This window comes from Rattus norvegicus, chromosome 16 (genome assembly GCF_021556685.1).
Source record: "Rattus norvegicus strain SHRSP/BbbUtx chromosome 16, alternate assembly SHRSP_T2T, whole genome shotgun sequence".
Lineage (NCBI taxonomy): Eukaryota > Metazoa > Chordata > Mammalia > Rodentia > Muridae > Rattus > Rattus norvegicus.
In genome coordinates this window covers 27361957-27389413 of record NC_141549.1, presented here as the reverse complement: position 1 = coordinate 27389413, position 27457 = coordinate 27361957, and the positions used below count along the sequence as shown (strand labels likewise).

The 27457-nt window shown below is 40.1% G+C and overlaps 1 protein-coding gene across 13 annotated transcripts in view; it reads right to left on the bottom strand.

Moving 5' to 3' along the window:
* Csgalnact1 (chondroitin sulfate N-acetylgalactosaminyltransferase 1) overlaps positions 1-27457 on the bottom strand; it is a 342493-nt gene that overhangs the window by 38484 nt on the left and 276552 nt on the right. For all 13 annotated transcript variants that reach the window (NM_001436648.1, NM_001436645.1, NM_001436646.1 and 10 more), the window contains 1 exon segment: positions 6525-6741. In NM_001436648.1, the coding sequence (NP_001423577.1) occupies positions 6525-6741 (217 nt within the window).

The window sequence follows — 27457 nt, the reverse complement described above, 5'->3', positions numbered from 1 at the left end:
TGAGCAGCAAAATGGCTCACAGGAATGGTATTAAAACATGGATCCGAAAGAGATTTACTATGCTGATAGCATCCATTGCTTTTAAGTAGCACAGAAGAAATGGGTATATATATATATCTATGTCACAATCCTGGTGGCTGAAAGATTTTCAGTCACCTATATTAGCTTAGCTTAAGGATTATTTCAATTAGACATTCTTATAATCTCCACTTTAAGTTATTTTCCCTGAATTTTCCAGAGTATCTTATAGGTTCTAGGCCAAAATGAAGTGAGCGAGCCTCTAAAGAGAGCCAAGAAGATTATTTTCCAGATCGTACATTAAAACATCACTAATGTCCTGAGAAAGATGAGAAGAGGCAGAAGGAGAAAAATAACATCCAAACAAATATAATCCAGTCAGTTTGAAAAGGGATTTGACAAGAAAGAGAGTTCAATCCAGCTGGAAGCAGCCAAAATAAAAATAAAAAAGCAAGCAAAATTGGAACAAACAGAAAGGTTTAAAAAATCATGAAGCATATTTCCCATTAAAATCCCTCCCACCCCGCTGGGGAGAGGCAGAGATAACGATCTGAAGATCTATAGCTTTGTTATTGTGAGTCTTCCTGATATCAAACAAAGCACAGAGGAGTCTAAAATCCATATCACAGATGAGAGAAACTCAGCAGCCAGAGCCAAGTGTGAGGCAGCTTCAAAGGCAAACTGAGGCAATTACCCAAAGCAAAGAAGAGGAGGCAGTTTAAGATGATGACTCCTGGGCCAAGAGTGCACGAGCAAACATGACCTGACTTCTGTAAAGTTCCCCTGGGAATCCCAGATGCCCCATGGTCCCAAGTGGTGGGAGGATGTTCGTGGGGAAGGAAATGGCACATGAGGACTATAGGTTTCCTATTCGGGCCAATCTGATGGCAGCCAAAAAAGGAGCTTTCTTAAGTGCTAGCCACATGACCCCAGGATCCCAGATGGGGTCACACCTGACAGCCCTGCAACACCAAGAGTACCATCACCTATATTGGTCTCAATGGGCACAATAGGGCTTTGATTCTTTATCAGAAGATGGAAATACCCAATTCATGCCACTGTAATTGTTGATGCTAGGAAGATCGTTCACCTGCCATCCAGTACCGATTAACTGAAAGCCCTGAGGGTCTACTGCTACAAATAAGCTTGCCTCACCCAACAACAGCTTTTTCTCACTAAATACTAAGGCTGATATCCAGTAGCCCTCGATTTCCCCTTTTTTCCTTGTCTGCTGGGAAGTTCAGAAAACGAGCAGACTGGTGAGTTTGTATTGTTTCCCAATCACAGACCTGGCTAGGCATCCCAAGGAAAACTTGTTAAAAACAACACGAGTGATAAAGTTTAGCATTTCTCAAGCTCCTCAGTTGTCAAAGCTCTGTGTAGCTGTAGTGTAAACAGTGACACAGCTCACACAGATGGATAGGAAGAAGGCCTAGTAAAGCTCCATATCACCCCACAACTGAGAAGGGGTACTACAGCGACTGAGAACTTCCAACAGAGGCTGTACCCAACCAGCGAAGCTCGTTTCCACCTGCTCTTTCACATCACAGAAGTCAACAGAACAGTATTCTGCCCTCAAAATACAGCTGGGGTGGGCACAATGACTCTCACGTGAGGTAAAAGCTCAGGCAGGCCTTTGATTGTGAAACAGCACAGCACCCAAACCCTCGGGGCAAGAAGACAAAGAGAGAGGGTGTGGGAAGAAGGCTGAAGGGAGACAGATTGATTTTTCTTTTTTCCAGAATGGCATTCAAAGCAAAAAGAAAATATAGTCTCAATGAGAATAGGGCTCAACCAAAGGAAACTTTCTTACAATTGTTCCACTTTCACTAAGTATGAATTCAATGAAGAAACAGTTCATTTTTAAACGAGTACCAGGCACAGGGTGTACTCAGGAAATAAAACAAGAGTAAAACAAACAAAAGCATTTTAGAAAGATATAGAATAGAAGATAAATTCCTGACCTCAAGGAAGGCTCACAATGCCTGCAGATAAAGATAAACACAGTAAGACAAGAGAGAAGGGCTGGGTGGATGACCCGGTGGGTAAGTGTTTCTGCTCTGAGAGCGTAAGGACTTTAGTTTGAATCCCAGTTTCTACATAAAGCTGGGAACAGGCTGCACATAGTTCTAAGCCCAGAATTATAGGTCCAAGACAGGCATATCCCAAGAGCCTACCTAGGCCAGAATGGAAGCTTTTGGTTTTATGAGAAACTCTGTCTCAAGAAAATAAAGTCTGAGCAATAGATGAAGATATCTACCTGCCTGTACACTCTCAGGCCTGTGTTATGACAGACATACATGTACATACATACAAATATACATATACATTTTGTGTATATACACATAACATACATATAATATGCACATACTCCATATACATACAAAACAACACATCATACACATAGCCATCATACACATATAACACACAAAAACACCTCATATACCCACATACCATATATACCTTTGCCATATTTATACAACATACTCACAAGAAAAAATGGACATGTTAATAAATTGAAATAATTTATGAAATAAACAATTTGTGCTCATGTAGCACAGACCTGAATAAGTAGGCAGACATGACAAAACCCCTGCATTAATTATTTTTCTATTTCTATGAAGTGACAACATAATCAAGGCAGCCTGGGTGTAGGCCGACAGGAACCGGATGTAGATCTCTCCTGAGAGACACACCCAGAATACAGCAAATACAGAGGCGAATGCCAGCAGCAAACCACTGAACTGAGAATAGGTCCCCCGTTGAAGGAATCAGAGAAAGGACTGGAAGAGCTTGAAGGGGCTCGAGACCCCATATGTACAACAATGCCAAGCAACCAGAGCTTCCAGGGACTAAGCCACTACCTAAAGACTATACATGGACTGACCCTGGACTCTGACCTCATAGGTAGCATTGAATATCCTAGTAAGAGCACCAGTGGAAGGGGAAGCCCTTGGTCCTGTCAAGACTGAACCCCCAGTGAACGTGATTGTTGGGAGGAGGGTGGTAATGGGGGGAGGATGGGGAGGGGAACACCCATATAGAAGGAGAGGGAGAGGGGTTAAGGGGATGTTGGCCCGGAAACTGGGAAGGGGAATAACAATCGAAATGTAAGTAAGAAATACTCAAGTTAATAAAGATTAAAAAAAAAAGAGCTCCTTGGAACCAATGGTTCTGGGGGGTTAGAGTCCAGGATCTTCATGTTGGGGAACATGGCAGCAGGGAGGCTGGCCTGGAACTTGAGAAATAGTTGAGAGATTACATCCTGGTTCACAGGCAAGATGCAGAGAGAGAGAGAGAGAGAGAGAGAGAGAGAGAGGGAGGGAGAGAGAGAGAGAGGGAGAGGGAGAGAGAGAGAGAGAGAGAGAGAGAGAGAGAGAGAGAGAGAGAGACAGAGAGAGAGAGACAGAGAGAGACAGAGAGAGATCACTAGCTAGGAATATTGTGGGCTTCTGAAACCTCACAGTCTACTTCCAGTGACACATCTCGTCTAACAAGGCCACTCAATTCTTCCCAAACAATTCTACCAGACGGGGAGCAATCATTCAAATATAGTGGCTATTATCATTCAAAATGTCATCATGCTTTAACACAAGACAACATAAAACTAGACTCTTGACAAACAGCCAGAGAACAATTACTACATAGAGGACATATATCCTAATCAACTTACTGTGATTCAAGACTAAAGAGGAACTCTTCTAGCCTCAAGGCAAAGGTCACTTTTAGAAAAGACAAATTATAGATTCACAATACATTTCCATGGCATCACTCAACATTAAAAGAAATCCTATAAAGTCCTGAGTGAGGTGTACTCTAAGCCCTTAAGGCCAGCCAAACTGTCCTGCTAACACTACAAAGGTGATAGGTGGACAGTCCATGGTAAAACATGCATGGCTGTCCTTGTGTTTCTTACCCATTAACACAACCATCTAAGAACTGTGGAATGGGGCTGCTATTTTAAGAATACAAGACGAATACATCAAATCCACCTGAATACAGAATTTTCCTTTTAAAAAAGAAGAATTGAAGGTTGCATTCCCCAACTAGGTAAAAAGACAGGTGACTAAATGGAGAGGTGATGAATCATGGGGGTAGGGGAGAGTACGGAATGTGCAGATTTTCTCTCCTCACTGTAATTCCTTAATCAGTTCATCTCATGCTAAAATATGATTAGAGAACATTGTAATTCTAATCATAGTCGGTTCTGTGAATAACTTTTTAACATCAGAAAAATTTCTTAGAAACTAATACCTCTCAGAGTGAGGACATTTTTGCCAGAACCCCAGCGGTTCCTTCTAGCATCCTCAGACTATCTGCTATAAATTTAAGGAAGATATATTTTAATTCATTAAAAATAGGACATATAAGATGTTTCATGTAATAGTAAATTATGTAGAATTGATGAACTAGCCTAAGAAAGGTCATGTGAAATGGCACTGAATTAATGTAAATAGTGGTTAGCTGTAGGTCACTTTAACAATAATCTATTCCTTGTTCTGTTCTCCGCTGCTCAAAGATCTTGCAGAACCATGTATCCACTTCTATAAACTAAGAATCCATCTTAAATTAGAAACTTCAAAATAACCTTTTATTGAATTTTTAAACAATTTTATTTCATGCTATTTTATGTATGTGGTTATGCTTTCCACAATGAGAGCGTGCAGGCCAGAGGACTTCTCTGTAGACTTACTTTTCTTCAACTATTACAAGGACTCCAGGGGTAAACTCAGGCCAGCAAGCTTGTGCAGAAAGAGTTTTTACCTCCTGAGTCCTGAATTCTGAAACAAAATCTAAAACACTGAGTAAGTATGATACAAAATACAAATAGACAAATGGTATAAAATCATCCAGAGTATAGTTTTCAGTGTCAACCAGAGCTTAGATGTTCCATTTTGAAGATGCAAAGGGTATCATAGTGTATCCTGCAGGCAGAACATCATTGTAGATCAAAGAGATTGATCAAAGAGGTTGATGCTTAAGTTTCTCTTTCAGTAGTGTGCAGAGTACCTTCCTGTACCAAAGAAGCTAGCACATAGAGATGAAGGCTCTATGGGGGGATGAGCTTGATTTCTCCATGTTCAGAGAGTTCTATGATGTTGTCTGCACTAATGGCGCCTTGCCATTGGTTTGAAGAAAGCTATCTATCATCTTGGAAACAGACTGAATTGTTCGGGGGTTTCCATCTAACCCATTTGGCCTCATTGGTTAGACTTTAAATTTGGGTGTGAAAAATTACCTTTTCCTGGTATTCTTGGTCATTTATTCTACCATTATGTTTGGCATAATTCCTTTTAGATTCTGATCAGAAACATCATATTTTTCCACATGCCTACATAGAATTAAATACTCTGGGTACTCATGACTTCATATTTCAGTTTTTTATAGCCTTCCACACACTCAGGAACTCCTTGACTGTACAGCAGATAACTTGGTCAGCTTCTGCCATGAGTGACTGACTATCTGTCTTTGTATGTAGTATCCTTTGTAGCCCCTGGTTCTTGGATGTAGTCTCCATCTTTCATTACCAGATAACCTCCAAGGTCTTCACAGATGATTTCATCCTGTGACAAGTAACTTTACTACGAATGATCGTGCTTGTGCTCACGAGCTAGAATTTTGAGAGCTCCCCACCACATTCTCCTACTGGACAGCACTGCCTTTTAATAATATAAAGTTAATGGTATGAGATTTAAAGAATCAGTTAAGTGTTTCAAAATTTATAATTGGATAAAATAATCTGGCTTCTCTAAAATAAGGTGATTAAGCCATTTATTTGGTTACCATCAGCCTGTATGTGAATTTTATACATGGAAGATAATGAGATCCGCTGAGCCTCAGAAGAGCGTTTCCAGTCTTGTATGTATCAACCCCATCAGTACACTCTTGAATAGAAGTTCACCTACTGAGTACCTACAATGAATGACTCCCTGACATCTTCCTACCACAGTTTTAAGTTTAGTCTCTTAGGGTATGCAGCTTAGAATAAGAATTAGACTGTGACTCACTCCATCCCAGATGGCAAATGAAGTCAGTCTACTGCTGAGCCAGGGCCTCTTGCTTGCCCAGGGTCATCACTGATGTGGATTTTCTCACCCCTAGCCAGATCCTGCCTGTTCCTGATGGTTTTTGAGTCTTATCTTTTTGCCTCTGAGAATTTCACTTTCAGCTGATGAGCCCAGGCCCACGTCATAACTGAAAGGGGTACGTGCTGCCCTTGTTTGTCAAGTCAGCGCTGAAGGAACAGGTGCAGCCCTGGTTTATCATTGTAGTTGCTGTTGACAGCCCACCCACCCTTCCAACATGTTCCTTCTAAGGAGAACGCACCCAAGCGAGGACTTTCTAATTGCTTTAGGAAGAGGCAAAAAACAAATGACAAATTTCATATGGAAAAAAAAAACTGAGTAGAACGGCAGAGAAAAAGGATCTCTTGTACATGACATGGGAAATAAAAGCAAATAGCACAATGTCAGGAAATGGGCAGGGCGCCCTGCAAACAAACCAACCTGAAGTTCTGCATGAAGTGCCGGAACTTGTCCACCCTCCTCGCTAGGGGCACGATAACGTTGATAAGTGTGTTGGCCATGTTGAGCTTTTCCTTCTTCACTTTCATGATGGGGCCAAAAGGTCGAAATAGGACAAGTCGTTGGAATTCATGCTTGTGGTCCCCTTTGAAGGTCAGCTCATACAAAGTGCCTTTATCCCTTTCTGTTCGGTAGATCCCTGTGGAGCAAAAGAAGCAAAGGTTGGTTCAGAAGAGCCAGTATCTTTCTATAACCAAGATCTCCCTCAAATGTCTTTAAGTTTTACATTAGATCTCTACATTCTGGGATTAGAAAACTCAAAATATAATTAATATTCCAAAAGAGAGATAAACCCATCAGCCTAAAAGTTCATTATGAAACCCTCATAAAACCACAGGGAATGTTTATTATATTAGATACAAAACTATATATTTAGAAGAATTGAAAAAAGACTACTAGGAATGTTTACTAAGTCTGATATAAGGATGTGTTCTTTATTGTAATTATATATATTTTATAATAACATTAGAATATGAACATTACCATTTATTTATCTTAAAATGTGCATTAAAATTATCTCTTTGAAATGATAGTGATTTCAGATGAAACAACCAGTGTTTTATAACTGTATCTTGGGAGAAAATGGGGCTAGGACCATGTGCCGACTACCCACCTTGAAGCTTTCAGAACATTAAGACAATACTCAAAGTATTTGGTAGTGCAGGCATGCATCATATTTGGTCTCTCATCTTCTTATCTCTAAGCAGTTTGACTAAAAACCTCAAAAATATGTGCCAAAATCAAGGCCAAAAGATCAGGTTAAAATTCTGGCTCCATGGTTGTACTTGGAAAAACTATTTTATCTTTCCATATCTCATTCACTCCACAAAATAATATTTTAGGAGAATAATCTAGAGCCTGATGCAGGAAGTTCACTAGTTGAAGTCTTGTCTGGGCTACAGAGTGAATTCAAGGCCAGTTTTCATTACTTAGTGAATCGTTGATGTAGCGCAGTGATAGAATTCTTGCTTAGCACATGGCAAGGCCCGGGCTTCAACCTTCACCACCACCACCTAAAAGATGAAGCTTGTATCAATAGGTCCCAACAGTGCATGGCACATAGTAAAGCCTACATGTATGTTCCGTCTCATGTTTACTCTCCCTTCTCCCATCAGTTCGGGTGAAATAAGGCATATCGGGAAGGAAGAGAAACAGGAAGAAGTTTGTTCTTGTTGCCTTCTACCTGTGTTGGGCCCCATGTCACTGAGTGTCACTGAGTGTCACTGAGTGTCACCTGTAAGGCTAAAGATGTAGTTCCACCATCTGGCTCAGCTTTAAGTAAATGCTCCTTAAGATTAGCTTGACAGAACTGCCTCAGGGCCCACTTTCTCATCCAGGCCTACTTTCTTCCCTAGGATCACTGGCATTGTGAGTGTTTTTCCATATATATTCTCCTATTATACATTCCATTTACTTATTTATTCATATACACACATATTTTATATATGTATTCATATACACACATGTATATGCTATACATACACACATAATCTCTCATACTTTGCCTTCTGATTATAGCCTCTCCTCCCTTTATTTCTCCCAGTCACCCCACATCCTCTTTCTCATCCAGATCCACCTCCTCAGTTTCCCTTTAGAAAAGAACAGTCTTCCCAGGGATATCAACCAAACACACCATAACAAGTTACAATAAGACTAGGCACAAACCCTTATACCAAAGCTGAATAAGACAATCCAGGTGGAGACAAAGGATTCCAAGAGCAGGCACTTTTCCCATTGCTAAGAGTCCCATAAGAACACCAAGCTATACAACCATAACATATATTCAGAGGAACTAGTGCAGAACCACACACACTCCATGATTATCATTTCAGTCTCTGTGGGCCCCTAGGAGCCCTGGTTATTTGACTCTGTGGGCCATGTTTTGTGTTTTTTGTCCTTCACTCTTCTGACTCCTAAAGTCCTTCCCACCCCCTCTCTGCTGTACTCCCAAACTCTGCCTAATGTTTGGCTGAGGGTGTCCACATCTGTTTCCATCAGCTGCTGGATGAAGCCTCTGTGATGCCAGTTAGGCTAGGCCCCAATCTATGAGTATAGCAGATTATCATTAGGAATCATTCCATTGACTTTGTTTTTGCCAGTTGTGTTTGGTTTTATCCTAGGTCTATGAGCTAGGCGGCATCTGGTCCTGGCTGTGTCAGGTGTGGGCTCTCTTTCATGATATGACCCTCAAGTTACCAGTCATTGGTCAGTTACTCCCACAAGTTGTGGGCTATCATTATTACTTCAGCACATCTTGCCATCAGGGACAGATTGCAAGTCGAAGGTTTTGTGTTTGGGGTGTTGCCCCCATCCCACTACTAGAAGCCTTGCCTCGTTACAGAAAATGGCCAGTTATTATCAGAAAACTTTGCTAAGGTCACCCTCATAGACTGCAGGGAGTTTCTAGTATGCTAGATTTCTACATTGCCTCCCATTGTCCCACAAGTCTCGTCATCTCTCCCAGTACTCTCACCTCCATCCCTCTGTCCTCTCATACAGGATCCTTCCTGTTCTCAGCCCCACCTGTCCCCACTTGAAAATATATTTTATTTGCCCTAAAGGTAGACAGAGAAAAATTAGCAATGATCAACAAATTAAGAGAGAAGCTTTTCAGTTTGATTTATGCCATATTTCCCATTCCACCTCTTATTCTTCTTAAGCCTCACATTAGCTGAGCATATACCTTCTAATCTCTGATTAATCTCAATTTCTGAGGGAACATGCTGGCTGATGGGGAGCTACAGCTCTTCAGGGCATCTCATAAAGCCATTTCTCTTTCCTTCCTTACTCTTCTTTGTTTCTTTTGTGGGAAGCATACATCTTCTCCACACACGTTGACAAGTTCCCTTCTTTGTTTTTTGACTTGTGGGAGTTCTTTCATCTTAAGCTCTGGTCTTGTAGCCTCTTTGATTTCACTCAAAGTTTAGACCTCTCCGAGGTGCAGAAAAGACTCTTATACTGTGAGTTTTCAATGTGGCCTCATTTCACACAGTCATCCAACAGGCCTGACTTAAGATTCAAAAGGCACAGTGTGCTAGCAGAGAGCAAGGGTGACTGAGGGAATCAGTTCTCTTCTGAAGCATTTGCTACTTCCTAGGGTACCAAAAATGGGGACACCCTGCTCTGCTTGCCAATATCAAGGATGCTGGGCAAACCGCTGAGTTCCTGTTGGGAAAAAAAACAGCCTTCTCCTGTAGCCAGTAAGAGAGGGAAAAATTTATTCCTTTGGAGGCTCAAAGGATTTCTTTGAAAACATCAAATAGTTCCTTCAAAGTCTGTTAATTCTTTTAGGCAATTAGTCCCACATGAGGAAACAGGCCTCTAATGATGCCTATAGCAGTTAGACTACAACGTTTTTATATAGTCCAAGTGAGACCCAGCCAAGTTACACAGGAGTCCAGTTGTCACACAGGTATATCTACACACTTGAAAGGCCTTCAGGTTGTCCGCTGAGCCTTGACAAATGCCTTTGTTATTTTGTGTCAGCAGTGTCTCCATCTAAGCGTAATCCTGGCAAAGGCTGTTGACAGTTGAACTTGAAGATAAAAATGTACAAGGAAATAGGGCTGCTGGGGGCTAAGAGATTGTTTGCAAGAGGAACTGAGTTTGAACCACCCCAGAACTAATTTTAAAAAGCCAGGGGTGGGTGCCCATACTTAGATCATCACACTTATAAACCAGATTTTAGATCCTTTAACTACATCTATTTTAAATAAAAGTTATTTAAAACCCTCCTCAAACTGAGATCTACCAAACTGAGATTTGCACTTGTCACCCAGCTATTACCACCAAGCACATACCCTTGCACAGCTGCATGAGAAGTCACCACAGTTTGCCTTGTGCTAACTGAAAGGACAATACTTAACGGAGCCCTTCGCTCTGTGGAACCCTCAATAATCAAAGCACTAAGGATCATCGAGAAAGAGGACGGGAGCACCCAGAGGCAGGGGTGATGTTTAGCATAACACACAGACAACACAGAATAAACAGGTTCAGACTGGGTATTCCTAATTGGAAAACTCAAAATGTAAACTTGAGTATAAGCAATGCTCACAAGTTTTTCATTTTAAGTCATTTTGGATTTTATATTTTCTGATTCAGCTGGTAAAACATCTGTAAATATTTCAGTATTTAAAATTCTCTAAAATCTGAACCATGCCTGGTGCCAACCATTCCAGATTACACACACACACACACACACACACACACACACACACACACACACACACATATATATATATGATTTGTGAGCTACCATTCTATTTTTATGCAAATTACACATAAAATAAGACCTTTGTAGCTCTAGCTTGGACCATGCTTACACACACCTTTGGTGCTGGCTTTCCTTACTTTGAGTTTGGTGTCTTGGCTCTCTGTGCAACCATCCTAATATAATTCTTTTCCTACTCAGGGCTCAGGGCTGTGACCCACAGCTAAGATGTTTCTTGTGACAGAGATAGCTCCATTGTCTGCTCTCTGTGCTGTCCCTCTCCTCCTCCTTCCTCCCTCATCGTCTTCTCCCATGTTGGAGAGGGAACCTTTGATTCATTGATGCAGGGTTAGTAGTATTCTACCATCCAGCTCCACGCCCAGCTGCTAATCTTTTTATTACTAGGCCTGGAATCACCTAGCTAACTGGTCCTCTCCCACCCCTAGGTGCTATAGTCACCTTGGAAACCAAAATGACAAAGGATAAGGATGCACCACTTCTTGCCATCAGCAGTCATGAGTATACACAAAGTGATTGATGTTAGATGGCTGGGTGAGTCCATACAGACCCCCTCAAACCTCTCACCAGTAAAATATCCTCTTTCTTCAGAAAAATCCCATTCACTCTTTCTGTGTTCAACCCCACCTTTCCAGCCTTCCTGTATGGAACTTAGATCTCTTACATAGAACCCAGGACTCTCACCTAGAACCATGTCTCACCTAGAACCAGGTCTCTCACCTAGCAGTAATCAAATGCTAACAAATATCATGGGCTTCAGGTCTCAATTCACATTACTTGTATCCTTTGGTCCTTAACCTGCTTATAGTGCATTTAGATTCTGTCCTTGCTGTACCAGCTTCCCATAGCTTGCAGAACAAGCACCAATGCCATATCTTGGCTTCATGACCCTCCATAGTTTGGCACCAATGTTCTGTCATAATTGGACACTTGTCACTGCTTCAGATGCTGACTGGGTTTCAGCCAAGCTGGTGTATATTGAAGATGTGTAGCCACACTTCTCTGTGGAGAATCTAGAAGGAACCCTTGTACACTCTCAGCAGGAATGTATAATGATCGGCTGCTGTGTCCCTCATAGTTAAATATTCACAGGTATATGAGTTACAACAGCTAAGAGAGATAACACAAATATCTATAGAGAGATGGGTAAACAACATATGGTATATGCACATGATAGAAAATTATTCAATATGAAAAAGGAATATAATTTGACACATCCTACTAGGACAAGATTTGAGAACATGGTGTTAAGTGAAATATGCTAGTCACACAATAAGAACCACAGCTTAATCTTACTTTTATAAGGGCTCCAAAAACAGTTAAAATAAATAGAAAGTAGAATGAATGTGACCAGGAGACAGGAGAAGGAGAAGTGATGGGTTAGTGGCTCATAGATTCAGTTGTGGGTTTTCTTTATTTTATTTTGTTTTGCTTTGTTCTGCTAATGCTTGAACCCGGGGCCTTGTATATGCTAGGAATGTAACCTACACTGAGCTACACCCATAACCCTAAGGTTTTTATTTGGGAAGATAAAATTATTCTGGAGATGGATGGTAGCGATGGCTATCTAATTATGTAACTATACTTAGCATTGCTGAACTAAATAATCAAAAAGTCACTCCTAATCAATTTAATGGCCTCTGAGTTTCCCAGGATACTGCTCTCCTCTGAGAAGGACTAATACTTTCTCACAGGCACACGAATTTAAATGGCCTTGCACCTCTTTCCTATCCTTCCCAATCTCACCTGCCTCCATGTGGGAAAATTTCTGCCACTTTCTCAATCTAAAGTAACCCTTCATCCTCCAGGCATATTCTTCCAAAAGCCCTTAGTCTTTCCTTTACTAAACCACATTCTTGGTACCTGGGAATGAAAAAGGATGTGGAAATCATGCAGTGTAGACATGTGAGCCTACAGAGACCCAGAGACCCCATCCTTTGTCTCGAGAACCCACTTGTTACTGTAGGCCACCTGGCTCATAGCCCTGTTTAGGGTTTATTTTCTAGAGTCACCATTCACAAATCACACTGACTACTAGAATAGGGGAATCAGGAACATGGGAAACTTCACAGAGGGCAGAGAAACCTACTGCCCTTGGTTTCTCTACTCATAGGCAATTCTTGCACACTCAGCTTTTTATTAACTTATGATATAATTGTGACAGTTACTAAATAAGTTCTTCTCCAGCCTGTGAAACACTAGAGACAATAAATGTTGAAAATGATTTTTTGTGGGGAAACAGATTTTCTAATAAGAAGAAAAGAAGATTATTGTTATCCCTCAGAGTCTATGAAGGTGTTCTAGGGTACCAAAATAAGAGAATGGTGCTCAATTCCCTTATATTAAATAGCCTAACCCTCACTGATAGCCTGTATGCTTTAAATAATTTTTGGTTACTCATAATACAACAAAGAGTAACTTTTATGTAAATAATTGTTTCCCTCTATTGTTTAGGGACTAATGGTATGAAAAAAGTCTGTACATACTCAATATGGCTACAATTATTTTCAAGTAGTTTCAGTCCAAGATTGGCTTAATGCACAGGTACTGAGCCTATGGATACAGAGGGCTGTCTGAAGGAGAGGAAGATAAGTAACAGGTGACAAGTTAAACTAACAGCAGAGGACAAGATGGAAGATTACGTTTTACAAATTACATATGCATAGGATAATTTCACATTTTACAAAATCCACTGATATAAATTGCCTTTAAAAATTCTATACTTGCTTTCTCTCTGGCTCTGGTGGAACATAGGCTATCTATTCTGCTCAGAAAGAAAGCCAGGCAAATGAAAAGAAAGGTTTTATTTTAAAACAATAATATCCCCTCCTTCTGCTATATGTGATTTCAATTATCAAAAATATTCCCGTTAGACAATATGTAGTTCTAGACCCCATAAGATTTACCTTTTGAGTTTTCTACATCTAGTCCTTTGCCAGGGCGGGTTGGTACCATGGGGAGGGGAGACTTCAAGGAGGGATTGTATGAGGGTTTGACTGGGAGAAGAAGAGGAAGAGGGACCGTGATCAGGATGTAAAGTGAATAGATACATTAATTAATGACAAAAAGTTTTTAAAAAAGATTTCTACAAAGTGCATTTGGTCGTGTCATACTGAAGCAGACAAGTCTGATATCTAGTTCTTATTCTACCTACACTTTCTGAGAACCTCACAATTAAAGTAGCTTGTTGCCTCCTCAGAAGTACTAGCTACATTCTACCATAATAAACTTGCTGGGTATTAGACAATGAAAATGTATTTAAGCTTTCAGTGTTTTCAAGGAAAGGCAATGTTTCCCTTCTGATTGCCAGGCTGTGTGAAAGCTAGCGCTCACTAACAATGCTCCACGTTGTAAAAGAGGGTTGTTAACCAGGGGCAACAATCAACATTTAAAGGATTAGCATCTTCCCAAAAGTCTTCCCAAGTTCTTCACAGTATCCACATCAAATAATTCACAACTATCTGTAACACTAGCTCCAGGGGATCAGATACCATAGCTCTTTTGGCCTCGATAGGAATCTGCACACACACACACACACACACACACACACACACACACACACACACACACACGGCGAACTTAAATAAAAGAGAACTTTTCTGATAAAATAATTTATATACTAGAAAAGAGAGCACACGGGTAAACAAAATAGATATAACATGATAGGCACATGAATCAGCCTGAGAAGTCAGATAATAGAAAGAAATGCATCTCCACCTGATGGAAGTTATGGATAGCTTGAAAGGTGTTTTACCAGGACTGAAGACTGAGTGGGTGCTTTTTAAGACTACATAGTCAGAGGACATATTGGAGAAAGATGGCAGGATACATGAAGACAGTGAAAAGAGAAAAGCAAACACAAACCAGCTTTTTGGGGGTAGGCAGATGTGACAGAGTTGAGCAAGGATAGATTGCAGGAGTACGTAGGTATGTGAGAGAAGTGGGATATAAGGCTGGGGACTCACTGAGAGCCACACCTCATGTGCCTATTAGGTGATCCTTACAGGCATGGCTTTATCCTGGGCCACAGAGAAGCCAATTTATTGTTTTATCAGAGGAGAGATAAGGTCTTAGGAGAATCGCCTCGTAGCCATGTAGCACATGGGCAGATGGCAGGAAATGAGATCAGGAATCTACAGGAAGGAAGGACCTGGAACAACAGAAAGTAGTAAAGGTCTTACTCAAGATGGTAGCCACAGATAAGATAAGGGAAAACAGAGGTTGGCAAGAACTTGGCTGGTGACTGGGAGAGTTGGGGGAGACATACAACATAATTCTAGCTACAGGTGAGAAAGCAGTTAAGAGCAGGGCATACTTAGAGCAGCTGAATAAGCAGGTTTAAGTCATAGACATTAATCTGCATATTTCCGTCCTACAAATGAAAGCTTCAGGTGTAGGTGAGGTAATCTTAGAGTCTCTTAATAATGAAGTAGGAGCTCAGTATACCCAAAGCACAGTTCCTAACACTCATGATATGGATGCAATCTCAGCATCCTTCGGTCTTAAAAAGAAAGATATGCATGACAATGTGCATGAAACAGAACTTTTTGCTAAGGAAAATCAGCCGAATACTAAAGGACAGATAGAAAGAACTGCATTTTCACTTATCTGTGGAATCTAAAACAAACAAAAAAAAAAGAAAGAAAAGAAAGTAGAGAGTGGAATGGTGGTTACCATGGTCTGGAAGAAGGAGGGAGAAGAATGGCTGAGAAAAGGGAAGATGTTCATTCAGACTGGACACATTTTAGTGACCAATTGTTTTGTATGGTAATCATGATCAACAATATTGTGTATTTCAAAGTAGTTAAAATACTTTATATATTCTTATCACACAGGTGAGTGCACACAAATGAGGTGTTTGGGCATCAATCATCTTTGTTAAATCTATAATGTACAGAAAAATAAAAATATAAGCTATATGCCATATTATTAGTTATATGAAATAGATACACGGCTAGATGAATAAATGGATGGATGATGATAGATAGATAGATAGATAGATAGATAGATAGATAGATAGATAGATAATCTAGCATGTCAACATGGGGTAATACACCTTCAGACATATATGCATGGATCTTCAAAAAAAGGACTAAGAAATCTCAGTGACAGGGAGACTCAGAGGCAGAAGGCTGTGATGTCAGAGAACCAGTGTGACGAGCAAAAGACCACTTAAAGGTTTGGTAAGAGGATCAAAACAGCCCAGGGAATGGGACAAGGATCTCCTTAGCAATCACACAAATAGTGCCTTCAGAGAAGTGGCAGGGATGCAAGCCAGGCTGGAGCTAATCTGAAAGATGAAGGCCATCAAAGTCGCAGCAGAGAGATAAATAAATTTCTTTCATTTTGCAACTTTCAAGTTTACTCTTGCCTTAGGACCTTTGCCTCATTTCTTCAGTGTCTCAGATCTTCCCCAGATACCAAGATGGCGATAATTCTTCCTATAATGTAGGTCTCAACTCAGTAGCCCTGAATTCTCCTGGTTCCTGCCTCAGCCACTCCGCCACCCCCTCTACATTATTCAAGCTCCTTTACTACATTCAGGCCATCTGCTCCCCCAACGAGGGTGGGCACTTTAAAAACCAGAGCTATGTTTCTGAAATACAATAAAGATTTGTTATGCAGACGGTACAGAGAAGATGGGGGATTTGCTTGACTAGAAAGGGAACAAATACAACTGGGCAGCATGTAGAGGGACTTGCAAAAGGACAAATGGAGAAACAATTTCGTATGCTGAAGGGAAAGAGGAAAGAGTAGGCAATGAGAACACATGTGTAGACTGAGGAACTGACAGGTAGATGGATCCACAGCCCAGGACTTAGTAAAGACATGGAATTATCTAGATTCTCAAAGGTGACATAAATGGGAAGACAGGGATCAGGATTTAGAGCAACAGAGTAAGGGATTAAAGGTAGAAAAATGGGTGTAAGAGGAGTGCTGCTACTGGGTTGGGATAGTGACACTGTAAATGGGAGATGGAGCTGAGGAAGGACACAGGGAAGCATCCAAATTATCACATGGTGCACCTGAGCTGGAGATCAGAAAACTTCGATGATGTCAGTGTAAGAGTTTAGAGGTTCTTATACCATTTGTCTTTCCCTCCTTCCCTTCTTCCCTTCTTCCCTCTTTTCCTTTTCAACCCTCTTCCTCCCCCTCCTCCTCCTCCTCCCTTTTCACCTTCTATTGTGTGATACATGCCTATGAGCATTCAAATACATTCATTGCCATGCAAAGACTCCAGCAGGACATCAGGTATTTTCCTGTGTCACATTCTCTGCCTTACTTCCTGGAGACTGGATCTCTTGCTGTACCAAAAGCACATAATTTCACATAGGCTAGCTATCTAGCACACTCCTGAGATCCACTTGTTTCTGCCTTCAGATGCTGGGGTTACAGTCCTAAGAAGCCATGCTTTTTATGTGGGCATTACCTCTGTTCCTCATGCTTGCAAGACACATGCTCTTATCCATGGATCCAGCTCCTTCGAGACCTGTTTCCCAGCAGCAACAGAGCAGATGGAAGAGAAAGCAGCAAGATAGTGTCTCACTGTTTATGGTTGAACTCCACAGGGCAGGTATGGAGGGCATGGACACTACTGAGTAAGTGCTTGGAGGAATACAGTGAGATCTGGGCTGCAGAAGGAGCCATGAAGTGTAAGAAAGTGTGGAGTCGTAGGACAAGACAGGGTCAAAATGCACATGCAGACAGAACAAACAGTAAGAAAGAGACAAAAGACAGACAATAACAGAAGGAATGGGAAGGCAGGGAGGGAATCAGATCAATTTGAAGATGTTGAGATTTTTAAGTTCAACCTGTTCTAGAAGAGACAAGGCCAAGGATGTAGCCACACCAGGAACTGGTTGTTTCTACTTCAATGCTCAAATCCTCCAAACCCAGATACCAAGCTGCCAAGTTGACCCTAGCAACACAGACCTCTTTTTTCCCCCTTCAATTCTCTTTATTTGAGAATTATATTTTTTGAGGTAGAAGTGGCAGATCTTTCTTTGACCTTATTTTAAGAAACCAGTGATTAGGAATTACAAATGTACACATAGAATAATTGAAGTCAAAGAAGTCAGGTAGAGAGAGATGAGATGGAGACACCGGAGAGTCCTTTGGAATTTCCTGACTAAACAATCATGGAAGGGAAGAAAGAGTTGCCATTAGTAAAGTTTACTTGCGAACAGCTGCCAAGACTTTCTCTGAAAACGCAGCACATCCATCTTCTCAGGATGCTATGGAAAAGCAGAAAACTTAAGAAGAGAGTATCAGCCAGAAGCAGGACTCAAAAGATCAAAGCCCAAGGGATGTGTGACCAAACTGTTGTCTGTGCCCAACAATGACCTTGTCTACATACTTCTATCCACCCAACTGGTTACCAAAATAGCAGATGCATGTCTTAACTGAGATTTACATTTACGCTGACTCATATCTGGCTTTCCAACCATGTTCACAAATACTATCTTGATTTTTCAAAGTGTTTCTCAAATATAGAAGCTTTTTCTTGTTGCATCTGGGTGACTGGAACCCTTTGAAGGTTGAAATTAGTAACTTAATCAAGGTTATAAACAATGTGTTCACAGATGGCTGGACATACAATTGTGAATTTAAGAGCCATGTCATGGTTCAGTTCTTCCAAGTAGATCAACATTACCATAAACAAGATGACTTTTAGTGCCTTTCTGTTCTTTATCATAGCAACTGACTTTAAGAAAAGAAAACAATTATGATGCTTCAAAAAGCGAACCAACTCTCTAAAGTGTATCAGAAAGCCAGTCATAAAATTAAACCTTAAAAATAAGATAATTTATTATTGATTTCTTGATATCAATATTTATTTGTCTTTCAGATGTGGTTAATAGTACTATATCATTCTTCTAAGAGATACTATGAATATTAAATCAATATGTATGATATATGCAAATCTGGTGGATAAGCAGTACTCAGCAATGCCAGCACTCACATGATAAGTGCCATTGCTGCTGTCCTGTCATTCTAGGCTGTGCCATTAGTCACTGAATGTCTAATTTCTTTAGTCACATAGACCATCAGAAAAAGCATATCTGATTGTTGTGCTGGCTTCAAGTCTTTTGAAGACAGACTACAATTGCAGATGTTTTTTAAAATTGCTACTGTAGAATTAGATGTTTTTCCTACTGTTGCAGTTAAGATTTTTTCTGTTGCTTTAAGAGCTTTATAATATATATTAGTCGGTATACTATCAGAATCAATGTAAAATTTCAACAATAATACAGCAAATTTTAAAGTGTTGTTTGTAAAATTCACTTTTAATTTATAATATTACCTGAAATTTTTGAATTATTGGTTCTAAAACCTTTGTCACTTGCATTTTTTTCTTAGCACTTTCCTCTTTAATCATCCATACTGGCTAGCAAAATTCCCATATCATATAATTGTATGTTTGCTCACAATCACTAATAGAATAGATCACTTTCCTCTACCAGATACACTGCCTCTTCCAGACAAACTTCTGAGGTTGGTCAACATCCATGCCACACAGTCTCAGTTTAGTCCTTTGTACCTTAAACAAGCTACTTAATGGCCCAGGATTTCTACTTTCAGGTTTCAAGAATTGGATCCTTTTGAACCCTCAAAGCATCAACATCAACTGCTTTGTGCTTCAAAAAAAAGTTACAAATTACATCTCTCATGTTTGAGTCATTTAATTAGCTAGTGATAGGAGTTCATTTTAGTTTTACAAATAAGATATAAGATTGAATCCACTGGCCATTTGGAGGGAAATGTATGTGTATTCTGAAGAATTTCTAAACATAGATAAGCTACAATCAGAGAAAGATTATAATATAAATAGTAAGTCTAGAACATACATTATAATTTTCTGCCATAATAGATATTAGCTGACTGGAACTCATCTTTTCCAGTAGAAATTGGTAAGCTTTAAAAAAATACAAGTTCCTGGGCTACAAAATATACCTTTCAAATTAGCAATATGTCTAAGTTACTGTGAGAAGACACCATGACCCAGACAACTTTTAAAAGAAAGCTTTTAATTGGGGGCTTCCTTAAAGTTTCAGAGAGTTAGTCCATGATCATCATTGGTGTTGGTATGATGGAGACAGAAAGCATATTGCTGAAGAATTTTATATTCTGCACCATAGGCAGCAGGCAGAGAGAGTTGGGGCAGGAAAAGGGAGAGACAGAGACAGGGACAGAGACTGGGCCTGCCTTATGCTTCCAAAACCTTAACACTCCCTCTCAGCAACATAATTCCTCAAACAAGACCACACCTACCTCAACAAGGAAACACCCCTAATCCTTTTCAAGCAATGCCACTGAGTAAGGACCAAGCATTCAAATAATGTGAACCTATGTAGGTTATTTTTATTCAAACCATCATAGGGTGGGATACCATCTTTTAGAAATCACTGTTTTAACATTTGAGTCTTCAGTGCCAGAAAATAAAAATGAATAGTTATTATCATATTCAATGGACAAATGCTGTGAAATTTCTGAGCAAGTACAAGAAGGTGTTGTCCTTGTTGGTTTCAGTATGTCACACAAGAAGTAGAGAAATTGATGCCCACACCAACTTGAGAAATCATCAAGCAAAGCTTAATTGTAGACCCAGTTGCTCATACTCTTCCCTAAACACCTACTTCCTAACAGAAAAAGTTGTAAGACCCCATAGGAACAACAATGCCAACCAACCAGAGCTTCCAGGGACTAAGCCACTACCCAAAGACTATACATGGACTGACTCTGGACTCTGACCTCATAGGTAGCAATGAATAGCCTAGTAAGAGCACCAGTGGAAGGGGAAGTCCTTGGTCCTGCCAAGACTGAACCCCCAGTGAATGGGATTGTTTGGGGGAGGGCGGTAATTGGGGGGGGGGGATGGGGAGGGGAACACCCATATAGAAGGGGAGGGGGAGGGGCTAGGGGAATGTTGGCCTGGAAACTGGGAAAGGGAATAACAATTGTAATGTAAATAAGAAATACCCAGGTTCATAAAGATGGAGGAAAAGAAGTTGTAAGGTGTGGCTTAAACACTAGTGGCATTTAAATACAATAGGATAATGTATCATTCCTTATGAGTATTCTAAATTCACAAGGACACTAGGAGAAGGTAAGATGGTGATGAATAGAATTGCTCTGTTAATCCACTAATTCTACTTCTAAATCCCTCTGTCATGGCACTTCAGCTGGGTCTGGGGACTAAACATCACAGCCCTGATGGAAATATTCCTTAAAGGCCACCCAGACATGGAAATGTTTGAACAGGTTGAGTTGTACAACATACAAACAACATGGGATGACCAGAAAATATGAGAGTATAGAAGCAGCATATGCAACATTCAGAAACCCATGGAAGTCCAGAAAGCCTAGGAGAGAAACAAGGCATATTTCTTTTTTCTTTTTAAAAAAGCATTATTTATTTATTTTACGTATATGAGTTCACTATCGTAGTCTTCAGACACACCATAAGAGAGCATCAGATCCCATTACAGATGGTTGTAAACCACCCTGTGGTTGCTGGGAATTGAGCGCAGGACCTTTGGAAGAGCAGTCAGTGCTCTTAACCACTGAGCCATCTCTTCAGCACCCACAGGTATAATTTTATACAGTAATGATATGGAATGGAGATACCTGAAAGGTTACAGATCATAGAAAACCTCGTGAAAATCATAGAGGATGCCTCATCATTCGACACCATAGGGCTTGTTGGCTTCATTTGACATTGGTTTAGGTATTTTATTTAAATATTTTGAAATCTACTATAACTGAAATATAACCTATAACAATGTAAATGTTAAGTTGATAAAAGTGCTGTGGTGGTTTGAATAAAAATGGCCCCCATGGGATGTGCATTTGAATTCTTAGTCAGCAAGAAGTGGCATTATTTGGAAAGGATTAGGAGGTGTGGCCTTGTTGGAGAAACTAGGGGTTGGCTTTGAGGTTTCAAAAGCCCAAGCCGGCCCAGCGTTGCCATGTCTTTCTGCTACCTGAGGATCTAGTTCTTCCTCTTTCAGTTCCTTCTCTAGCGCCACGCCTGCTTGTGTGCTGCCATGATTTCCACTATTGTGATAATGGGCTAACGTTATGAAACTGTAAGCCAGCCCCAATTAAATAAATGCTTTCTTTTGTAAGAGTTGTCTTGGTCAGAATGTGTCTTCACAGCAACAGAAGAGTGACTAAGAAGAGTGACTAAGATCATAGAAAAGTATGTCTACTCAGCATGACGGCTTTAAGTAGCTTCTATGGAGATTAATGATCTATCAGAAGCCTGAGTCCTGAGCCTCACTTCCCTCCAGTCTTTACAAACTCACATGTGTTCACATTCTCACTCCCTCTGTTCCTGTGCCCTACCTCTTACACACACACACACACACACACACACACACACACACACACACACACACACACACACAAACTCGAATGCATGTACATGTGCTGACAGGCACATTGATTCAACAGAAAATACAAAACAGTAGAATAAGATAAAAATCATCTTTCCTTTGGGGTATGAAGCATAGCAGGATTCAGTTAAAACACTGAATATTGGCAAATGGAAGGTCTATCACCCAAAAAGGATTATTCTTATTGAACATTAAAAAAATTCATCCAGGATGCCAAACTATCTTTTGGTCATGCGGTCATGTGGTGACAAAGCCAGGGAAAGTTCTTATAAACCATGCTAGGATGGGGCAAAGAGAATTTAAATTTTATTCTGTCTTTTACTTGTTCTATGACTTTGGGTGAAATCTATCCCAAAAGGCCCAGTTTCCACATTTGTAGAGTACAGGGATTAAACAGTAACATTTTTTAGTACTCACAACCTGGCAACAAGCCAGAAGACTATTTCAAAATTGGAGTAGTACCTGTACAAAATCTCTGTAGTCACTTCATTAGCATGACATGATTACCAAGTGCACTGAAAAATTAAGCCATTTCACATGACACAAACATAACACTGTACCTTCAGTTTTCAGATGCTAATTTAATAAGTTTTTTCAAACAAGTGAATTCATAGAATTTGATAATATTTAGCCTATTTTGGTAGTAAGTATATTTTCTAGTTTTTTCCTCAAATAAATCATGACCTCCAGACCCTTTGACAATGTGCCCATCACAAAAGATTTCTGATTTCTGTCTTCCCTGAGATCTGACTGTGCTTTGAGCAGGGAGGATATAGTGCCCACCTTCTTTGCTGGACAATTTTCTCTTGGAGCCTGGAATGTTATGGAACCTGTTCCAGTAGCCTGAGGACAAGTATCAAGGCATAAGACATGGACAAGTCACATGGGGATACTCCTGATTCTATGTCCCTACAGTCCAAGTACCAGATCTGGGAGCAAACAATGTTTCAGGTTATTTTAACCCCTAGATGGCAAGTCCTCTCCTACTCTTCTAAGCTTTCTAGACACCCTGGAGTAGGGTCATGCCACCCTTGTCTGTCTCTTCTGAATTCCCCATCCCATAGAATATGTTAGCACATGAAAATGGTGATATCCAGCCATTAAATTCTGGCAAATCTGCAATTTAGGCGTTATTGCTAGAGCACTGATGGGTAGAAGTTTTGTTTTTCTTATATTATCTGACAAACATTATGGTAGGTATTTATTTGTGGTATGCTAAGAACTATTACATTACATAAAACGTGAAAACTGAAGCTTTAATATTATGCCAACATTGTAAGAAATGTACCATTATAACTGTGTACTCAGCTTTATTAATAGGTTGTTATGACATACTATACAGAACATGATACCACTCAACCTCTACATGGAGGTGGACAGGTACCACTGTCCCACTTGGTCCACCTTCACTTTCCTCAGAATGAAAGTTTTAAATCCACAAGCACAGCAACAAGGAATTGGTTGAGACACCAAAATCCCATGCAGTTTCTCATGGCCACATTTAATTTAGCCTAGAAAAGTTTTCAAGTAGATGATAATGAACTTGTATTTTGGCCACGCTGTCAACAAAGACAGTCCTTTTGACAAGTTCTCAATGAAAATGTATTTATTTTAGTCACTTGGTTTATGTATGAAAACTATGTGATGATGTTGGTGTAACATTATACCTTTGATTTCAGGTATCATGTAATATAAAGGTTCTGAGTATAACATGCTCACATGTCATAAGGTTGTCAGAGAATATAGCTTTTCAATGAAAGTGTGCCTCCATTCTGTGGCTAGTAAACCCAAAGAAAGATACTAATATGTTAATAATTATCTTAAGATATATGTATGTCAATATATACATATATATATCAATACACACACACACACACACACACACACACACACACACACACACACACATATATATATATATCTCAATTAAAAGAAAAAGGGTTAGGGGGAAAGATGTCTTATAAGTGCTTGCCATGCAACCAGGAGGAACAGAATTAAATCCCCAGAACTGAAAAGACTTGCCATGGAAGTACATGCTTGTAATGAGGATGCTGTCAAGACAGCTGGGACTCACGCAGCTCAGAACTTGCCAAGTTAGACTCACTCATTTGGCAAGTTCCAGGCTAGAAAGAAACCCCGTCTCAAATAACAAGGTGGATAGCACCTGAAGAACAGCAAGCGAGGTTGAGCTGTGGCCTCTGCAACCACTGGACACATGGCATATACATCTACACAAACATGTGTGCCTGCGAATGCACAGGCACATACACCCACAAGTAAATAATAGCTCACTAGGCAAAAAAGAAAACATTGCCACAGCAGGATGATTACAAGGAATTTACTTCAAATTCAGTGATGTAGGTATGTTATGGGGAAAGTGGTGAACAATACTTTTATAAAGAAAATTTAGAACAAAGAATATTTATATATAAAGATAAAACATTCATCATAAAATAATGAAAAGAATGATTTACCAAGGGAAACAATGTTAAACATATATACATAAAATAAAAACTAAAAGCTGACGAGAGCAACAGACAGAGACATTAAACATAGTGTCGAGAAGCACCCTGAAGATATCACCAAGTGAGATCTAATCAACAGTTGGGAAATATGTCCCCCTAAGTAGCATAAAACACACATCTTCAAGCAATCCTACAAACATAACCAGGGCCACAGAACAAACCGCAGTTTGAAAAGAATTGAAATATAAACAATATGTTTTATAGTTATAGTGGGATGGTAAGAGAAACCTGAAATGGAGGACAGAGCTGGAGGTGGTGGTAAGAACACTGGCTGCTTTCTTCTGCAAAGGACCTGAATTCCATTCCCAGCACCAAATGGCAGCTCACAACTCTGACACTTCAGTTCCAGGGAAATCTGCTGCCCTCTCCGGCACTGTGTGCATATGGTGCAGACATCCATGCAGGCAAAACACCAATATACATAAAATAAAAATAGATCTCTAAAGGTATAAAAGAAAGATAAAGCAATTTCTGCAAACTTTTAAATTAAACACCATATTTTAATCCCTGGGGCAAATTATTTTTTTTTTTTTACTATACAAAACTAAACAGCTAAGTTGTTATAAAGGCTAATATCAGACAGTTAGTACTTCAGGCCATCTGACAAGAATTGTTATTCTAAAGCAATTGATTTTAAATCATTTTTTTTCTGACAGTCACTATGCAGAGCTGTTACCTTAGCACCTTAATGAGAACACAAATAAAAGAAGAGAGGCCCGAACACCATGAACTTGTGTCACTCCAGTAAATGCTCAGAAAATATTTGTCCCATAGGACAGGTCTGGACTGTCTCTCATGCCTTGAAGCATGAACTCTCGAAGAGCACAGGGGGCTGGGTTTACGTCCCTGCTGAGCAATCTTTTTTTTTTTTTTTTGGTTCTTTTTTTTGGAGCTGGGGACCAAACCCAGGGCCTTGTGCTTCCTAGGTAAGCGCTCTACCACTGAGCTAAATCCCCAGCCCCCCCCCCAGCTGAGCAATCTTAGGCAAGACATATTTTCCTTGTCTTTGTGATCTCACTCCTAGCATAGATATATTCCCAATATAACAACTGTGCTGTAGGGATGATGTGAGGACTGGGATATATATATGAACCTTTTGCAATGCACAAAATATTTCAAGTACTTGACAACTGTCAGAATATTAGTGGAAAGAAAGACTCAGTTCTCATTAAAATAGTCTGAAGCCCTGCACATATCAAACAGAAATGGTCAACCACATTTCATGACATCTGACCAAGAGTGCCTGAGCCCCAACTGGCTTGGCCACTATTAGCTGTAAGTCCTAATGAACCAGCTCCCAATCTGGCCATTTCCTTTAAGTATCAGTTCACAACTGTGGCTGGCCAGGATAATCACCTGGGAGCTTTAAAAACATTGACACCCTGACCATGCTCTCACAGATTCTGATTTAATTACTTTGTAGTATGGCCTATGCTCCCCAGGAGGTTGTAATGTGCAACCAAGTTTGGAAGGCATCACTTTGGGGAATATGATTTCAACACTTCCATAAACTAGTGATTTCCATATGCAGTCAAAGGCATTTCCAGGCAGTCTCCGGTGCTGGGACGTGGCCAATAAACACATTGTTGCTTTTCAAATCAAATCTAGGAGTTAAGTAATGACAAAAATAATGTCTCCCCTTTCCCCACCATTAAGTTGCTATATTACCATAAATTGCATTGGTAAAGTAGTGTTAATGTTTCCAAGGCCTAATGTGACAGAGGCATTTGTCCTTTGAAAGCTAATATTCAGACAAAACAGGCATGAACAGCAGTAAAATCGAGAAGCACTTCCAGACTTCTGCATTCATTGTTCTCTTTAAAAGGCTCCCTGGTGCCTTCTGCAGCTACCCCTCCTATGTAATAGCAGCCAGAGCCTCTGCTTTCCACTCTACATAAAAACCTTGTCATTTTAGGTTCTTAATATTTGGCGGTAGAAATTTCCATGAGAAAAACATACATAAGAAATACCGAGAAATCTTAGGTGTCTCGTGAATGAAGGATTGGGCGGTGGGATGCAAAGTTAAAGCCTCAAATGTTAGATGGTCTTACTGATGACAGCTACAACAAGACATGGATTATCAATACATGAGGGTTCGTATTTGTATGAAAAATCCTTATAGTTGCCTTCAACACAAAGATACCACAAAAGCCACAGCTCCAAATAAACAAAACCCCAAACACTTCAGTATCAATTCTTTCCTTGTGTAAACTGACAGTCCAGCTGAATTGGTGAGTTCCAATTTCAATGAGAGATTCTGAGTAAAAACATAAAGAGGAGAATGATTCAAGAGGGTGCCAGATGTTGATCTCTGGGATCCACATGTACACATGCACACACACACACACACACACACACACACACACACACACACACAAAGCTGTATTAAATTAGTGACATTTTCAAAGCAAAGGCCAGCATTCAGGAGACTATGGGAGAGGTCTCTCAGGAATAAATATTTCATCAACAATGAAAACCATATTTCTCAATGTGCCAGTTGGTCTTGGGGTTATCAACAATTTCAAGGTTCTGAATGCCGTCCTTTACTTTTAAAGAGTCGATCACTTAATACAGATCAACACGTATATGTGTATATGTATTGCGTGCATGCGTGTGTGTGTGTGTGTGTGTGTGTGTGTGTGTGTGCATGTGGAACCCAGAGATCAACATCTGATGTCCTCATGTCCTCCTCAATTGCTCTCC